General features: G+C 44.8%; 1 protein-coding gene across 2 annotated transcripts; it reads left to right on the top strand.

Moving 5' to 3' along the window:
* The first annotated feature begins 5,522 nt into the window (after positions 1 to 5,522).
* Positions 5,523 to 14,889, top strand: AGTRAP (angiotensin II receptor associated protein). Of its 2 annotated transcripts, none has more exons than XM_074558813.1 (5): positions 5,523 to 5,660; positions 10,898 to 11,031; positions 11,139 to 11,250; positions 11,946 to 12,144; positions 14,150 to 14,889. In XM_074558813.1, the coding sequence occupies exons 3-5, from the start codon at positions 11,146 to 11,148 to the stop codon at positions 14,254 to 14,256; spliced, it is 411 nt and encodes a 136-aa protein (XP_074414914.1). In that variant the 5' UTR covers positions 5,523 to 5,660; positions 10,898 to 11,031; positions 11,139 to 11,145; the 3' UTR covers positions 14,257 to 14,889. The 2 variants fall into 2 exon arrangements, with proteins under 2 accessions (XP_074414914.1, XP_074414913.1); XM_074558812.1 differs by having other exon boundaries at positions 5,524 to 5,660; positions 10,898 to 10,932.
* The last annotated feature ends 2,902 nt before the right edge of the window (positions 14,890 to 17,791 follow it).

Raw genomic sequence — 17,791 nt, 5'->3', positions numbered from 1 at the left:
AAGAATCAGCATGAAATATGGGTCAGCCAGATCAACTCCCGACCTCACAATTGCAGTGCAAAGGAAAGCTGTTGAGTAAACAACGTGCAAAGGTGTGGAATGCAAGAGCAGCCTGTGATATAAAACCCCAGGGCAGCATTTGCCCAAGCCCAACCCACTTGTGAGCTCAGCAAAGCTCTTAGTGCCACTCTGACAGCAGCTGCACAGCATCACCATCATGGGTTACTTTTAGCAGCTTTCCCTTTTCTCCCCAGTATCTCATAGCCACAGTGCTGTCAGTAAGTTTTGCCTTTGGGGGCATTAGGTCTGAACAAGAGAGAGACACAAATGTCAAGCAAGGCTTGATTTAGATGTTCTTCTCAACTGATTGTTTAAGAAACTCAAATTAAGAATTCACACAAATAAGAATTCACTCAGCTTCTCTGCTGCCCCCAGAGAATTTAAGTCAGAGCTCTTGCAAGATTGTCTATTGTCTTGAAAGGACTTTGGACCAGTCCCAAACCAGCCAGAGCAGGATTCTGTGCAATAATTTCTGAAGTTAATCACAGAGCATGCATGTAAGAAAGGTGAGTGACCCAGTCCCACCCAAAGTCCTGTTCTACAGCTACTGCTGTTAGTGGCCTCTGAGAGTCCAAGGGTTATGCATCACCTTAAACTGCTCTCCAAGGGTGAGAATCATTAAACATGGAAAAGAGAGAACAGCATGCTGATTTGACATAATCATTTCAGCAGCTGCCTGCTCTACAATGCTGTTGAATCTCAGGGATGTTGCTGGTAGTTGCCAAAATTATGACTGCAAGACAGGCAAGGAGTGGAAGCACAAATTAAAACACTTGGGAATGGTTCTGTCTCAGGTCTGTAATAGTCTGCATTCATTTTTGCTTGGAGGTGTTTTATTGAAACTCGGTCTCTTCCCTCCCTCCCCCAGTAATTACCCTGTTGTAAATCCACAGTGTGTGAAAGTGCTTCAATTTGAAACCCATGCTGTACCAAATTGTTCACATCCATGCCAGTCATTCTCTGCTACATGAAGCCTGGAAAAAACATTGCTTTCATATTTTTTATCAAAAAAACCCGAGGGCTGTTGTTTTCTTGGAATGTTCTGAGAGAGCATATGCACTCCATAAAACCACTTCTGGTGTGTCAGTTCATTTTCTGGAGTGCCAGTGAACCTTGAAGTGTGGTCTCTTAATGATATCTCAAAGCTTTAGTTAGATTTTAGAAAATCAGAGGAGCAGCTCATTGCTGCTGAGATGGGAAGGATTTCCAAGTGCATTTGTCAGGACACCACATTAATGTGACCCTCTCCACTCCCCAGATCACCTTGCCAGTGAAATTGCAGTGAAATTGCAGGAGGAGGCTTTCCATCAGCATTACAAAATGCCTTCAGATTCCCCTCCAATCCAGATAATGATTCTGTTTGCTGATTTCCCACTGGGATTTAAAAGGGAGTTTGTAGAGCTAGGCAACTTCTATATGCCCTTCCTCACTGCTTATTAGAAAGGCTCTGTGGCTGATATATATAAATTTGTGCTGAGGTGGTGCCTTCACTGCTCTCAGCCCCATAGCCAGGGGCAAAACTCAGAGACACTGGTGTCAGCTGCAGCCTTTAGATGTCTTCAGACTGAACCCCTAGAGAGGGGAAGCTTGTCTGCACCTCCAAGGGCCAGCAGGAGCAATTGTATTAACCCTGTGGAATTAACCCTATGGAATTGCTATCACAGGGTACAGCGTCCTGAAAATGCAAAGGAAAGCATTTCTGCCTTATTAGCCTCACTTTTATGCTATCAGGAGGGGATCCAGGCTTTTACTCAGTCTGCACAAGGCAAACCAATAGATTTTTTAAAACACCAGATTTTGCATAAAGCAGCTAATTGCTGGGTACTGGTTGCAGTGAGCTGAACTCACTTGGAGCAGTCTTCTAGTCACAAAAATCTCTGTATCCAGTCTCCTGGGTAACCTGCTCCTCCCTGCAGCCTCCTTTAACTTGCTGCTTATCTTCCTCACCATGTTGTGTTGCTTTATCAAACCTCGGAAGGGAAGAGACACAGTGGGTTACACAGAGTGGCAATTTACAAGGTGCACCAGCACAAAGTAGAAATAAAAAACAAGCAACTCCCAGATCACACAGGTGTGAGAGACATATAAATGCATAATGTCAGTCATAGCTCTCATTGTTTCACATCCATGAGATAATTCCTAAGTCCCTTGAGCCCATGACAAGCAAGCCCGGGATATAATAAGCAGGGATGAATTAGCTGCATGATACAATGATGAACAAAATGAAATCAAGTGCTTTTATTGTACAAGGGGAAATGCTTTGCATTAAACAGAGGATACATCAATTCAAATTATGGCTCATGGTGCATAAATGATAATGAGACTGTCTCAGGCTGAGTGAGAATGCTGAAGGGACCAAAGACACCCACATTGTCACTGTAGGACATGAAATAAAACAACATGGACACACAGCTCCCCAAGGTAAAAAAGAGAGAAGTTTAATTTCTGACTCCAACATTTATAAATTTCCAAAAGTGACAGTGGATTGGAGGGTGACAGTGCCACCTCTCCAATGACACTGGACAAACCAACAGTCCATCAAATTTCTCCTCCTCCATAAAAGAATGCAAAACAAGAAGTACTTTACATGAAGTGCGTGAGAAAGTTCATTACAAGAATATAAACATCAGAAGGCTTAGAAAAACTTAAAAAAAACAGGGTGACACCCACATGATGCTGGATTCTAACAGTGTTTATCATTCAACATGGGATAATGGAATTTATCTTCATAACAAACAGTTCTCCTTTGATAGAAACCTGCCTTGGCAGAAGGGCATCCTAGTGCACTGCACACACAGAACTAGCCAACAATATGGCTGTTCAGTCCCTCTGTCTTTCCCCCCATCCCAAGTGTCCTATATTTTTGTCATTTATGTTGAAATCCAGTCATTCCTTGACTGTGGTATTTTCTGGGTCCCCAGGATGAAGGAGAAATTGAGAATCTGACTCCATGTTCTTGGAAAGCTAATTTATTATTTTATGATCCTGTATTATATTAAAGAATGGCATACTAAAAGTACACTAAAGAATAGAAAGGATATTTGCAGAAGGCCACAAAGAATGATAATGAAAACTCTGAGTCCTTCCAGAGTCCCAACACAGCTGGACCATGATTGGTCATTAAGTTAAAACAATTCACATGAAACCAATGAAACAACCACCTGTTGGATAAACAATCTCCAAACACATTCCAAAGAAGCAAAACACAGGAGAAGCAATCAGATAATTATTATTTTCATTTTTCTCTGAGGCTTCTCAGCTTCCCAGGAGAAGAATCCAGGGCAAAGGGATTTTTCAGAAAATATGACAGTGACACTTGACATTACTGGAGCCACAAGCATTGATCTCATTTGATACCACGACTTCTGTAGATAGAGACAGAACTTCCCTTCAAGACACAATAATGGAGGTGAAGGCACAGCTCATGTGTCATGTGGCAATAGATGAGTTATATTTCAATCTTTCATTTGAAAGTGACATATTCAGAGATTCCTGAGGGGACTTTCACAGCCTTTTTGGTTTTTTTTTACTGTTGTTCTGAGCTATGCAGCCAGTCAGTTTTATTTTGATGCTTCCTAGCATTTTCTAGGTAATTTCATTTTGGCATCTAATGCTTTGCCTTGGGAAATCTTGAAGTGTGCTGCTGTAAGCAGTCAATAGCACTCAGGACACGGTCAAGGACAGGCTGGATTGCACTACATTTGTGGCTGGTTTGAGAATGTCTGACAGCAAGTTCAGCACTGCACAATTCTCACTCCTTGAACTGGAAATGAGACTGAGGGATGACTCATGCATTTCCACATCCAACTTCTGCAATGAACCTCTGACCCAGCTACTTTCTTAGAGGCCCCATCTTTTCTCAAAGAGGGAATAATGACAAGAAAGGAACTAACCTAGTAAGACATTGCAGCCTTACACTGCAGACAGCATTCATTAGGCAAGGATGGGAGGGTTTGAGAAATGTCATCCTGACCTCTGGGTTCTGTTGTTTCATTTGCTAGACCTGCAGAGAAGGCTGCTGGTATGAAGTGGACAGGAAATGGTTATAGCTGAACTGGGTGGGGTTGAATTGGTCACTTATCAACTTCCCTAGCTCTGAAATGAAACCAGGTTTCTTTCGGAATAAGAAATGAAGAACTTGTTATTTGTACCAGGTTTTTAGGCAAAGGGTTCAGTCATCTACTTCTAGGGAAAAATCCAGGGCCAAAGGAAGCAACTAAGTACCTGCCAGCCATGTTAGCTACCTGGCTAAACCCCTGAGACTGAACTTAACTTGCCTTAGCTGTTGGGTGACATAGCTGAGCACAGTTAGCACCTTAAAATAACTTTTTTATTGGTGTCTATCAACAGTTTCTTTGTCACTCCTTACTCTTTGGTCACACCATTGATATATGCACAAAAACTCTTCCTGCAGAAAGCTGCTAAGTCCTTTGCACACATTAGCTTTTCCAGACACTGATTACAATCAAAGTATAATGTCCAACCTTGTCTCACTGCATTGCATGTGCAAACAGATGGAAGAGTTTGGCTGGGTTTTTGGAGCCAACAAACTGATCTGTGCACACTTTGGCTGGGTGTTTGCAGCCAAGAAACTGATATATGCATATTTTTAACTTAATGGTGGCTTTTGAAACAAAATCACAGGAATGTTAGGGTTGGAAGGGGCCTCTGGAGATCATCTAGTCCAGGTCCCTGCCACTGGGTCATCTGGAGCAGGTGACACAGGAACGTGTCCAGTTGGGTTTGGAATGTGTCCAGAAAGACTCCACGCCCTTCTAGGGCAGCCTGTCCCAGTGCTCAGCCACCCTCAACGTAAAGAAGTTCTTTCTCACGTTTAGCTGGAACTTCAGGTGTTTTAGTTTATGCCCACCATCCTGTGACTGAGTACCACAGAGAAGAGTCTGGCACTATCCTCGTGGCACCCTCCTTCGAGGCATTAATGAGATCAGAAGCTGTGAGTTTCACATCAGTCAGGCAGAGCAGCCAGGCTGCCTCCTTGGCTGGAACACCTCTAACCAGCTGCAACTCAGCGAACCCCAGCAAGGGTCCCCTGTGTAGCCACATTTCTCTTCACAGAGAAAAGCAAGGCACAATTCTTCCCCAGAATATTTCTGGGTTTCACATTCTCTGAACCTCAGAGAAAGGAAAAACAATTCTAGTAATTTGCTGTGTCAAAGTAGAATGCAATATGGAGCTTGTTTACCCAAAGTGCCGGTGTTCTGTTTCCTTGGCCTGTCAGGGTGTGTGTGTCGGGACTGTCGGCTGACAGTCACGAGACTGAGCGCAGCGGAGTGCTTGGCGGATTCAGTTTAGATGTAATGTAATATAGTATAAAATAATATAGTGTAATAAAGTAATTAATTAGCCTTCTGATAAGATGGAGTCAGATGCATCATTCCCTCCCCTCATGGGGGGTTCCATACAAATTCCATACTCGGGTGCGCCCCAGAGCCGCCGCGCACCGCCCGCCGTGTCCGGGCCGGGGCCAGGCGGGGCCGGGGGCGGTGTCCCGGCTCCTCCCGCCCTTCTCTGTCCCCGAGCCCGGCCTTGCCGGCGGTGCCGGGGCTGCTGCCATGGAGCTGCCGGCCGTCAGCCTCAAGGTAGGGGCTTTCCCTGCCCCGGGGCTCGGTAGCGGGGCCGGGGAAGCGGGAGGGCGGCTGGGGGCGGCTGCGGCGGGCTGAGCCCCCCGGGCGCTCGGATCGGATCGGCCCTCCTTGTACCCTGCTCCTCTCGCATGTTCTCCGGCCGAGTGCCTGCTCCAGATCCTGGCTGAGGCCCTGCTGGAGCTGTAGAGCCCTCCAAGGGGGAAAACCCGAGCCCTCTGAGGAGGAAAACCGGAGCCCTCCGAGGGGGAGAACGGAGCCCTCTGAGGAGGAAAACCAGAGCCCTCCGAGGGGGAATAACCGGAGCCCTCTGAGGAGGAAGAACTGAAGTTTCTGCTTTTTTTATCACGTGGTCAAAGGCTACAGAAGTTCTGAAGGCCATGAATCCGAGTCAGGGGGAGGTTTAGGTTGGCTGTCAGGAAAATGTTTTCCCCAGAGGGTGATCTGGCATTGAACAGGCTCCCCAGGGCAGTGGTCACAGCACCGAGCCTGTCTGAGTTCAAGGAGCATTTGGACAAAGCTCTCAAGCACGGGATGGAATTCTTGGGGTGCCCTGTGCAGGGCCAGGAGTTGGTGATTTTGATGGGTCCCTTCCATCTTAATGTATTCTATGATTCTTGATTAAATCCACCAGGTGATGACTCCAAAGTTTGCCCCTACTTCAGGGATATTGCTGAAGTTATTAACTAGTGTCTGTGGAGGTTTCTGGATCAGCTGACCAGAGCTAAGCCAAGATAAACACTGCACAAGATCCTGAGGAGACAAAGCTTTTGCTTGTCAGGCAAAGTATCTTAAAAAAAATAAGCCCACTTACTTGAGGCTTATAATCTGATACATAACTGCAATTGCTTCTCTGCTGGGTAGGGCAGGCTCCACTTGTGGGCACTTGGGAAATTTCAGTGAATATCTGATAACCACAGGAAGGAAATACAAGAGACCTAAACAGTAACGTAGCATTTTTCACTTTTGGAAGAAACACTTCCTTGCTTCTGGCCAGTGGATGTTAAAATCACACTCTTAGTTTTTGATGTTGATGTTTGATTCCGATGTCTTCTATGCTACCAGACGTGTGACATTTTCCTCTATTTTTTTGTCTTTCACATTTCAGAGCCCTGAGATTTCTAGGTGTTTGTGTCCTTTCCCGGCTTCACTACTTTGTGATTTCATTTAATACAGCATGGTTCAGGTGCTATCTTTGGCTAAAGCTTTGCCTAGAGATTGAAAGCATCACAGATCACATCAGGGCTTTTTTTGCTGATTTGTTAAGCTGTGAGCAGTGGCCTTGGACCAGGCTGCCTATGGGTTGGATGGGACGATAGTATTATCTCAGCTTTATTATTAATTCAGCTTTGTACAGGACAGCTTTCATGTGGCTGTATTAAAGAAAAGATTGGTGTTCCTATAATGATGAATACCCCTCTTACTAGTTCACCAAGAAAAGCAACTTCCCTCATTAGAGGCAAGTAAGCAAATGGATTTTTCAAGGCCCAGCTTGTGTATGGATTATATTACATTCTGGAAACTAGCTGATACTTTGCTCTGACAAGTTTGGACTACTCTGTGATTCCCAGGGCAGTAGGAAGATCAAAAGATCTTGCTTTGTTTTATAACTTGATTTGATTATTTTTTTTCTCATGCTAAAACAACAGTAAAAACTAAGGACATTTAATTAAAAAGTTTGCCAACACGAAATACATGTTCTACCAAGGGAAATGGAGATAGGTAAGCTGAAAAACACTGATTTTTCAATGAATGAGTCACAAACACAACAAAACTAAAATGTTGCCTTTCTTCCTTGTTTCAGACAACCATTCCCCAATCTCTTGCTAGATAAGTGTGAGCTTGTCCTGGGCAAACTGTTTTCAGCATAAGAGATTCCTTGTTGACAGGTCTGCCACTTCTGCTCTGAGCTGCAAAGACAGGAATTGGGAGTGAATAGTTGTACCTACACTTTATTCTGATTCCCTATAAAATACCACAAAGGTGGGGAAGATTCTTACTCAGAAGGGGCCTGGAAATATCACACACTGCTACTATTCATTGGCATGATCTGCTTACTGGTTCTGAGAGATGATGAAGATGAGCCTTGTGATAGAAGTGGTTCCAAGAAAGCTGCATGACTGAGCTGTGTTTGTGCCAGAATGTAGCAGTACCTTAGCCTTGGGGTAGCTCTAAGCTCCTTGCAGAGCTGTAAAATTAAGGTGGCAGGCTTTGCCCTGCAGTGGGTGGGGAATGCTCATTGAACAGGATCCACTGGCTCATTTCTAACAGCCATGCCCAGCAAAACATGGGGGAACAGCACAGCCATGCTTTTGCCATGACAGCTTGACATCTGTGATTATTGAAATAATCATGCAGAGCCTCAAAATGCAACATTTGACTTTGATCAAGCCTGGACAATGCCCTACCATTCATGTGCCTGGAAACACACATTTTGTGCTTAGGCATTTCTAAATGCTAAGTCACAGAAGCAAGGAATAATAGAGATGTCTGTATGGCATGTGATTAAACCTCCTACTCAAAGCAAGGTAAACGGCAAAGTTAGATCAAATAGCTCAACTCAAAAATCAGCTGAGCTTTAAAATAAGAACAGAGCCATGTCAGCCCCATTGGACAGCCTGTCCCACTGCTTAAGCACTCTCATTATTATCACTCTGCTATAATAATGAGGAGCATCCTTACAGGTGGCCACTCAGATTATTTTGGTTTTGTGTGTTCTCAGGTGAATGTCACTCACAGAGTAGGCGAGCTCACTGGAAAATAGAAATTTAGATACAACAAGAAAATAATTGTAATTTGGAACTGTTTCATTTTTAACTTGGTCAAAATGCAATCTTGTGCTGAAGCATGTTTAAAGGAGTTCCTGTTCCAAAGAGTTTCCCATCTAATGAGACCCTGGCAGACCTAGGCTCTTTTTATGCTTGGCAATTAGTTCCATCGCCTGCTGGGATTTGCAAAGGAGGTGGGAATTCTCCTGAGCTCTCCCCAGTTTCCAATGGGGTGCTTTTAATTACAAAGCCATCCTTTTTCCCAGAAGAGATGGAGACAAAGGACCCACCTTTCTTATTTTGTGCTCTCATGACTAGTTCATCAATAACTTTGGAGTTATTTTCTCAAAAGAAGAAATGTATGTCTGTCTTAGCTACATACTTAAGTCCTTGGATAGATGGAAACCTTTAAATTCTTCTGCTGTTTATTTGCAGGAGACTGCCTGCAAATTAACTAATCTCACATAGTAACTTGTAGTTTTTCATTAACACTATATTTTCTATGTTAAAGCATACCAACACCACCAGCCAATTCCATAGTGTGCTGAAGAACTGTCAGGTAAATTGGATAAACAACTAAAAAGGGAATATCTTGGTTTTATTTCAGTAGTCATTCACAGTATCAGCCCTTTATGCTGATGATTAAACATACTTCATAATTTAGTAACTGCAGTATTGATCTAGACAGCTTTTAAAAAAACTCACCCTGCCTAATTATGTTAACTGGTGAGCTTTGAGGGTCTTGAGGGTATGTAACATGCAATTAAATACTACCTAATTAAGAATTTTCCTGATGTTGTGATAGTCTCTTGAGTAAACACTATTTGCATGTCTTCATTCTCATATCCAGGAATATCTTGTATTTTACTGATGAGCAGTTTTTCCAGTGTGTCTGTGGTACAGTTTGGGAGAAGGGGAAGCATGAGGGGTGGTGAAGCATTTTGTAAGCTTTCATGAACAAGTAAAGAAATGAATCAGTAAAAATCTGTCTAAGCAGTGTTGGAAGTTACAGCAAAGTCTGTGAGTGCTCAGCAGCTGTGATGGGGCAGTGCAGTGAAGGAAGAGCAGGAAATCATTTGCATTGTGGTGTCCTGGCAGAGCAGCTGGGCCACCCCTCTGCTCTCCTGACTGTGCTGCACTTATGTCACAGCTTCACAGCTTCACTCTCTTCTCCAGCAACTAGTTTTGTTTTCAGTTAGAGCATAAAGAGATGTTTTAAGTCAAGGAATCTAGCAGGGTGTCTGTAGATTTTAATTTTTTTTTTTTGTTTTTCACTACTCCTATCTGCATACAGCTTTCCTCCACTGAGTAACTTAGGCTTTTGCTGTGTACTCATTTCCCAATTTTCTTTTTTTCCCTTTGGTGGGGGGGAGCGTGCTTCAGAGGGGTTTTGGTAATGTGCGTTTGGTTTTTTTAATACCAAGGTCAGCAGAATTGCCAGTTTGAAGCCTTTCTCACAGCTAGGAAAAAATGAAAGTTTACCTGCATCCCATGGATCCTCTGATATGTCCAGGCTTCAGCCTTTCTTTAGTGAGGCTCTTAATAGAGCCTGTCTTCCAAATTCTTGCTTTCACAAATGTTTAGAGAGCAAATATGAGTGATCTCCCTTTGCTGGAGTGACCAGCAGGCTATAGATGTAGAAAAAGCCTGAAGTGATATATTTTTGTTCCCATATGCTCTCTGAATAAACATGTAGGGTTTGTTTCCTTGGTTACAAAAATGGCAAGTGGTGGTGAAGAGAATCCTTGTAGCACTTATTAAGGTACAATCCTTTTTTCTTGGATTTGTCCCATTAAGCACAAGGACCAGGATAACTAAGGACACTTGCACAGAATTTGTGACAGCATTATCTTACTGCTGCTCAGGGCACTGTTGGCAACTGGACCTTGTGGCTTCAGTGGGAGAGAAAAGCTGTGTGCTCTGGCAGGATCAGGTTCCCAGAGTGCTGGAAGGAGCCTTCAGGTCTGTTAATACTGCAGTGAGATTGAACAGACTGGAAGGAGGTAAAAGAAGGATTTGCTGAGGACTGGAGGGAAATTCTTGGAGCTGCAGGCATGGCTGTCTATGGGTCTTTTGGTGGTGGGATGCCAGATTGGCCATGTATAAACTGCTAGCACAGTGTTAATCAGATTGCCTGGCTTTCTGTGCAAACCCTTCTGGAGTTCCAAAATTAATAACCCATTTAGAAAAGGCTGAGTGGTCCCTGAATCAGATGTTGACAAAGATGACAAGAAGAGTGAATGACTGCAGTGCAGCACCACAGGACATACTCAGCAACAGATGTGCAGAAAAATAGCTTTGTCTTCACTGTCCCAATTGCTTCACCATCTTTCTGCACTGGTTCATGGGTCCAAGCCACTCTTGCACCCATCCCTTGGGAACAAGATGGTGCCATTCCACACTGATCCTCCCAGAGTTCTCCCAACATGCTAACCTGTCTTCCTGTTTGTTGTTCTTTTTTCATAGGCTATCATTCTGGTGCATTGGCTGCTCACAGTGTGGTGAGTGATTAGGGTGTGGCCTGGGGGAGAAGAGGGTGTTCCTTCAAACCAGGAATGGGATGTTCCTTGGGAATCAGCACTCCCTGTTTGTGCCTGTTTGTAAGAAAATCCTAAATCTAAGAGTGAGGTATGGGAACAGGGATAAAACCAAACTGTTGCAGGCTTATTGTGAATGTGAGCTGGATTTTTTTTGTCTCATTTGGCAGGGGATGCATGAATTACATGTTGCCTGTCTCCTATGCCTGGGGAAATTTCAGTGTCCTTGCAGTGGGGATCTGGGCCATCGTGCAGCGGGATTCCCTTGATGCCATAACGATGGTGAGTGTAAAAGTGCTGCTCTCCCCCAGGCTGCCCAGGAGGAGGGTGGAGGGCAGAGTCCTTGAGCTGGTGATGATTTTCAGCTGCTCCCAATACAGAAACTCCCTGTTTGGGTGGGTATGGTTTTTTTTTTAAGAGTTCATAAATCTATGAACTCTGTAAACCATGGTGAGAAGCATCCACTGTCAATTATTTTTCTTCTCAGAGATGAAACACACTTGATTCTTCCTTTTTTTTCACAACCTGCTGTTGTGACTTGTAAGGCCAGATGAGGATTCAAAATGTTTCATATGCTTCAGTTGGAGGGGCTCTGTAAAACCTTTTTCTGAATATTGAATAGATTGGCAAACAAAAATAAACAATTCTAGAGAGAAGATATTGTATCATAATATCTTATGATATATAAGATGTTATATAATCATGAGATATATGATTATATATATAATATCAGTTCTAGAGAGAAGATATTGTATCATAATATATTATGAGAAGATATCTGGCAGGAAAAAGCATGAAATACAAGATAATTGATCTCGGAGTATCTGTCTGCCTGGGGCAGTACCAAGAGTGCTGTGTGACACTGGGGTGAAGGATGATTGTGCAACACAGATCTTGCAGGAAGCAGATATTGACTGTCACTGTCGGTGGTTAAACCCTTGTTCTGTTCATGTCCCATTCTCTGTCCTTGTTTGCAGTTCTTGACTGGCCTGCTGCTCACAGTCCTCACAGACATCATTCACATCTCTATCTTCTACCCTTCCCACGACAACCTCAGTGATGCCAGGCGGTTCAGTGTGGGCATGGCCATCTTCAGCCTCCTCCTCAAACCCCTGTCCTGCTACCTGGTGTATCGGATGTATCGGGAGCGTGGAGGAGAGTACACCTTGAACATAGGTAGGAGCTGCTTCTGCTTCCATGTCAGTGTGGGACACCTCCTCAGGGCTGCCCTGCACTTCAGCCTGAGCTCTGTGTAACTGGATTCTGCCCTCACTCCAGGCAGACAGTGCTTGCTCTGTCTTGCTCATGTTTGTTATCCCATTTTGTCCTTCTGGTGTGTCTTTGGCCTTAAATTTACATTCTTCCTCTCTCCCCTTGCAGAACTGAAGATTTTGACATTTTGCCCACAATGGTGTTGAGAGGCTTTTCCTCTCCTCCTCCTCCTGCATTTCTGTGTGTTTGTTGGAAATTTTTGGGTGTCCTTTCTTTGTCAACCCTTTTTTTTTCCTTCTGGGGGAAAGTAGAGGCAGTATTTCCTCTGGCTGGATTATGAACAAGAGGGAAATAAAGCTGGATTTCTAACTCCATGTGGGCCTCACGTGTCCTATTTACCTTGATTGCTTTGGACTTTGTTCCTCACATGGAAAATAGCACTAACGTTTACCTGATGTGGGTTAGCTTGGAGACATTTAATTTTTCCCCTGGTTGTATTTGAAAATGATAATGTGGAAGATTTGCCAGAGAGGATGGGCTGTGGCTAGATATTCTGGGTCTTGGTCAGCTTTGCCAAGCATTCCTGGTAGTAATTCATGCCTGGGCAGCTGCCAGGGATTGATTGTTTGCCAGGGATTGTTGTTTGAATTCATGCTGGCAAAACCTGCAGCCTGTCACAGTTCTGTTTGTCATCCTGAGAAGGCTGTGCCAGACAAAGGATGGTGTACCTGCATTACAGTGTCTGGAAGCTTTGGTGGTAGCAAAGATCACACTCCTGTGAAAAGAGGGGGAAACCTGCAGGGGAGGAGAAGCCATGGAAAGAAGCCATGAGTGATATTTGCACCTCTCTGCTAGTGGAGTGTGGATGTCATCTCTGCCAGCTACCTGTGAAAATCCAGATGGATATGTCTTATGTCTCCTGGGTCAGGAGGCACATGAGTCACCTGCAGTGCCTTTTTTGTGTCAGTTTTTATTAGCTGCTCACTGTGCTTGTCATTGGGATTCAGTATGTGTATAGAAAGTATTGGTATCATTTAGGAGTTCATCTCTCTGCTTGGGATTTGGCAGCATTTCTTTTCAACCACACTATGCCAAACTGAGTCTCCTCTCACATACAGGTGGGAATTAAGACACTTTGTAGTTTCATATCCTCTCCTGAACTGTCTTTCTTACAAGATTTTCAGTACTGTGTGTTGCTTTGTGGTGAATGTGCTTAACAAATTTCCTCTTATTTTCCTGCTATCTGGCATTTTCTTTTGAACTCAGTAGTGTTAAAATTTTCCTGGTCTTTTCTGTCTTGTTTTCCTTCTACACTGTCCCTCTTTGTTGCCTGGGAGCATCCTTGCTGCTTAGAGCAAACCCCTCATAGTCTGGTGGCTGTCTGTGGTCCAAGTTGCCTTCTCTCCATGGCAAATGCCCATAGATAAAGAGCTGTCCATGGATATTCTCTGCCTCTTCTTTCCCTGCTCATCCCCTGGACAGTAACATGATTTTGCACAGACCAACTGTTCATGGTGCAGTTAGGAGCACTGCTGGACTCAAATTTGGTACCACACTTGAGCATAGCTGCATTGTTGGGAAGAGTGGTTCCTGGATGTAGCATTCCTTTAAATCTGTGCTGTCAGCTGGCCACAGCTCCTGCAGCTTCTGGCTCTGTTCATTTTCCCCTGAGTTCTCATACACTTTATCTTGCTGAAATGCACTGTTACAGGAACCTGTTGTGCTGCTATGGGGCATTGTGGATTTTGCTTTCCACACATCCCTGTGGCTGCTAAGAGAGCTGTTCTCAAGGCAAGAACAGGCATGTTGGAAGGATGACTTTTCTTACCCCTTGTTCAGTGAGGATCACAGACCACAGATGCTGGGGGAGTGGTAAAATATGTGCTCCTGAGCTGTTTGTTTCTCCTGGAGCATTCAGTTCTTGTGCTTTTGCCTTTGTGCCAAGCTTGTTCTCTTCCATCTCTTTCAGGTGTCAGCAGTGCAGGCCGGGACAGCAGCAGCTACGAGCCCATTGATCAGCCAGAGGCTGCTCCACAGTGGCCTTCCTCAAGCAAGGCAGCCCAGCCACCCTACTGAGCACCCTGCAGCCAGCACTGACACTGCCCTTGCCCAGCCAAGCCTTCCTCTTCCCACTGAGCAGCACCTGCTACTGGGAAAACAAGAGAAGAGCTGATATTTCTTTTGCCTGCCTAAAGGCTAGGGTGGTGCAGTAAGTCCAGAAGATTTTGGAGGTGTCATGTTAAGCACGGTGTAATCCCAATACTCTCTTCCCTCCCACTAAATGTGATTCATGCACCTCCTACAGTCTTCCACTGTGCTTCCTCTTCTTTATAAGAGAACCACTCAAAGCACTCCTGGACAAGCAATCTTTAAAAGGCTCATGGACTGCCCTAAAGCAACACAGTTTAGCCTGATTTTATGCAATATATTTCCAGGAAACACCTGGGAGTTCCCAAGAGCTGTTTTTGATGGCATTATTTAACTTCTTGTGCTCCCAGGATCTGGTATTGGGTTTTATTAACTGATGATTTTATGCAAGTTGAATGTCCTTTAGGATACTTAAAATGACTGTTGAATGTGGATTACAGATCCTTTGTGCCTTGAAATGTCCTTTTGCCTTCAGCTGATTGTCTTAACAGAAGTTGAAATGTTACATTTTTCTAAGAAAACTATAAAATGAACACAGTTTTTCTGTGTTAGAAAAAGTTACTCTGGTCACTTATGTCTCATTTGAAAATGTAGCTTTTCCTGAGGGCTTGGGACTGTAGCCAGGCAGTCTGGGAGGGTCATTATAGGGGAAGGTCTAGAGGGCTCTGATGGCTTTTAGCCTAAGATTTAGTCTGAGAAGTAGAAAATTCTGCATATAATTTTGTGGGTGGGAAGATGGGCTAGTAAAATGGGGATTCAGCAAAGATGGAGATATTTACACTATAGATGTGAGTTCCATTGGGTGTGACAAATTACAGACTCTGTTGTTGTGCACGATAAATCTGTCCTGCTGTGGCTTTCAGGTAAGAGTCTAAAAAAAGAAAACCAAACAAACAAAACCCCAGAAGCATGCAAACAACCAAATTTCAGCAGGATTCATTTACAGAAGAAAATGAGTGTGTTAGCTTTGGCAGAATTCTAGTGCTAGGAAGATAGGTATTTTTCTGAAGCAAGTTCATTGTCAAAGTTTATATCTGTTACTTTACAACTGCATTTCTCGTGACAAGACCTTCTGCTGTGTTGATTCTTCAGTAACCAAGGCCCCTGTTGACTTTGCTGTAATCTCCAGAAACCATTTGTATTTTTAAAACCAAGCAGTTTTCACCCAATTTCCATCACTTCAGATGCTTCCACTCCTCTGCAGCACAAGCACATTGACCTCTTGGTGTACCTGAACCAAGCACATGGTAAATGCCATAAAAGTGTTGTTCATTCTTTTTTCAGACTTTACATATAATAGGGCACAAGACTAGGAATTGGTCTGTTCTTGTGATTAGATGGCAAAGAAGGAAAGAGTAGGCAGAAATTGTTGTGGCTTGTGGAGTTCCAGAGCCTTTATGTGAATGGGTTTTTTCATCTCTTTAGAACTGTACAATGACAGCACAGAGCCCTGAATAAGACATTTAAATGCTTTTTTTACCTAGATCCATGGACCAAGGACAAAATCACTGCTTTTAATACTGTGGGTTTGGGTGTTGGCACAGTCAGTCATATCTAGGAAGGGAAATACCCATCTAGCTGATCTGCCATGCGTTTTTCTGTGGGAAATTTGGTACATTTGGGAGCTCCAAGAAGCAGAGCAAGGCATGAGTAACACTGATCTTACAGTGCCTCAAGGATATCTATTTTGGGCGGTAGATCAGAAGTGATGATAAAAACAGACCCCTCTCCTGGCTGAGGAGGAAAAGAGTGTTTGCATCTTGTTCAGGAGGGCGTGAGGGGATTCACGGGGCTGCTGTGCCAGAGCATGGCCTTGCTGCCTCTCAGGGGGTCTCACTGAGATCTCCTCAGCCAGACAGCTGCGATGCTCCGTTCGGCTGGTTTTGCTTTGTTGTTTTAAACCCTCAGGTCCTGCTGTGCCCGGCGTTTTGGTGGCGAGCAGGCAACTCGCAGCATTAAGCCCAACCTGCCCAGGGCAGGTGCCTCCCTCAGCCATGGCGGGTTCGGGTTGGGAAGGAGGGGGAAGAGGAAGCCATGGCGGTGTCCTGAGGCACTGCCCGGGACAGGCACGGCTCCCGCCCGGCATGAGCCCCCCTCTTCCCGGCCGGGCCCCGGCTTTAATTAGCCATGGCCCAGAGCGGCTTTCCCCGGCCATCTGTAGCCCCGGTGACCGACCTAATCGGGGGGATAAGCTGCTTATGGAGGCGCAGCTGGAGTGGGCGCTGAGGGGGCAGAGGGTGGCTGTGGCCGCGAAGGAGGTGCCGGCTCAGACGCTCGGGTTGGTCGGTCCCCGGGGCCCAGCAGTGCCGCCGGTGCCTCTCGGAGTGGGTAAGTGGAGCCTCGGCCGTGGGTGAGGAGTTTCTCACTCCCATTACTGCCTCGTGGGTGCTTGGATGGCAGCGCTGCAGAGGGAGGACTACCTGTGTGTGCTTGTTTGTTGCGGTGTGATGTCATTGTTTGCCTCAGATACCCCGGGTTTCTCCTTGAAGATTCCTTGCCCAGGTGTATCCATCACCTCTCCTTCCCCTTCCCTTGCCCCCTGTCAATCCTGTCATTCCAGAAGGGCATCGAGTGATTGGCAGAATTCAAAAGATGCCCTCTACCCCTAGAGAGACATTAAGCTATCTAGGTGTCCTTTGTTCCTTCAGACCTCCTTCTATGTGCCTGGTTGGTGGCTCCCTGCCCCTCTCCCCGGGGTTAAAAGGAACAGCAACCACAGGGTCAGGGAGTTCTGTTGGAGCTGTTGTTGGATTCAGAGGCCTGTGGGCCAGAATAAACCTGTGGATCTAAACCCGCCATCAGAACCAACTCCTTTCCTTCACCATTGCCTTAAAGCTTCTCCACCAGAGGTAAACCTGAGGAGCAGACCCTGAAGCTCTATTCCTCAGCCATCAGAGTTCCTGCATGCCTTGAATTGCCTCCAAGCACCCAGCTGCAGCATACAGCCAGCCAAAAATGTCTCTGGGGTGAAGCACCACAGTTGGCACTTTTTGGTTCAGCAGCAAGAGCCAGACAAGCTCAGGCACATCCTGTCCAGCTATACTGGTAATATTCCAATACTTGTTGGTCTCACAGGCATTACGGCAGTGATGGTTGGTTTGTAACGCTGAGCAGTGTTTGGGAAAAACCTGCTTTCTAAGGCAGCTGAAGTGTGAGCTCAGAGTAATCACTGGCCCTCACTTGGAATATGAAATGGATCAGTCTTGATCTGCAGGGATCGGGAATAAGCGCAGTGTGTGCAGTGCAAATGTGTTTATTAAGGGTCTGGCATTGTTACCATCTTGCTGAAATGGTATTTGCTTGAAAGAGCTTGATTTACTTTTCATTAACTGTGCTATTTATTTCCTTTTGCCTATAACAACAGAAATAACTTGATCATCTTAATTTTTATTTGCTTAATTGAATTTGTTTCAGGTTTTGCTGCAAAGTGTGTATATCGTAAGCCTGCATTAAATGTTTTAGT

Source organism: Zonotrichia albicollis, chromosome 25 (genome assembly GCF_047830755.1).
Source record: "Zonotrichia albicollis isolate bZonAlb1 chromosome 25, bZonAlb1.hap1, whole genome shotgun sequence".
NCBI lineage: Eukaryota > Metazoa > Chordata > Aves > Passeriformes > Passerellidae > Zonotrichia > Zonotrichia albicollis.
This window is presented reverse-complemented; position numbering and strand designations above follow the sequence as displayed.

What these genes read in the sequence shown, in the direction of transcription:
- AGTRAP (XM_074558812.1), top strand. Translation starts at nt 5,634, where the DNA reads ATGGAGCTGCCGGCCGTCAGCCTCAAG. An exon ending in CATTGGCTGCTCACAGTGTG is followed by an intron (nt 10,933 to 11,138) that starts GTGAGTGATTAG and finishes CTCATTTGGCAG; the next exon opens with GGGATGCATGAATTACATGT. An exon ending in AGAGTACACCTTGAACATAG is followed by an intron (nt 12,145 to 14,149) that starts GTAGGAGCTGCT and finishes CATCTCTTTCAG; the next exon opens with GTGTCAGCAGTGCAGGCCGG.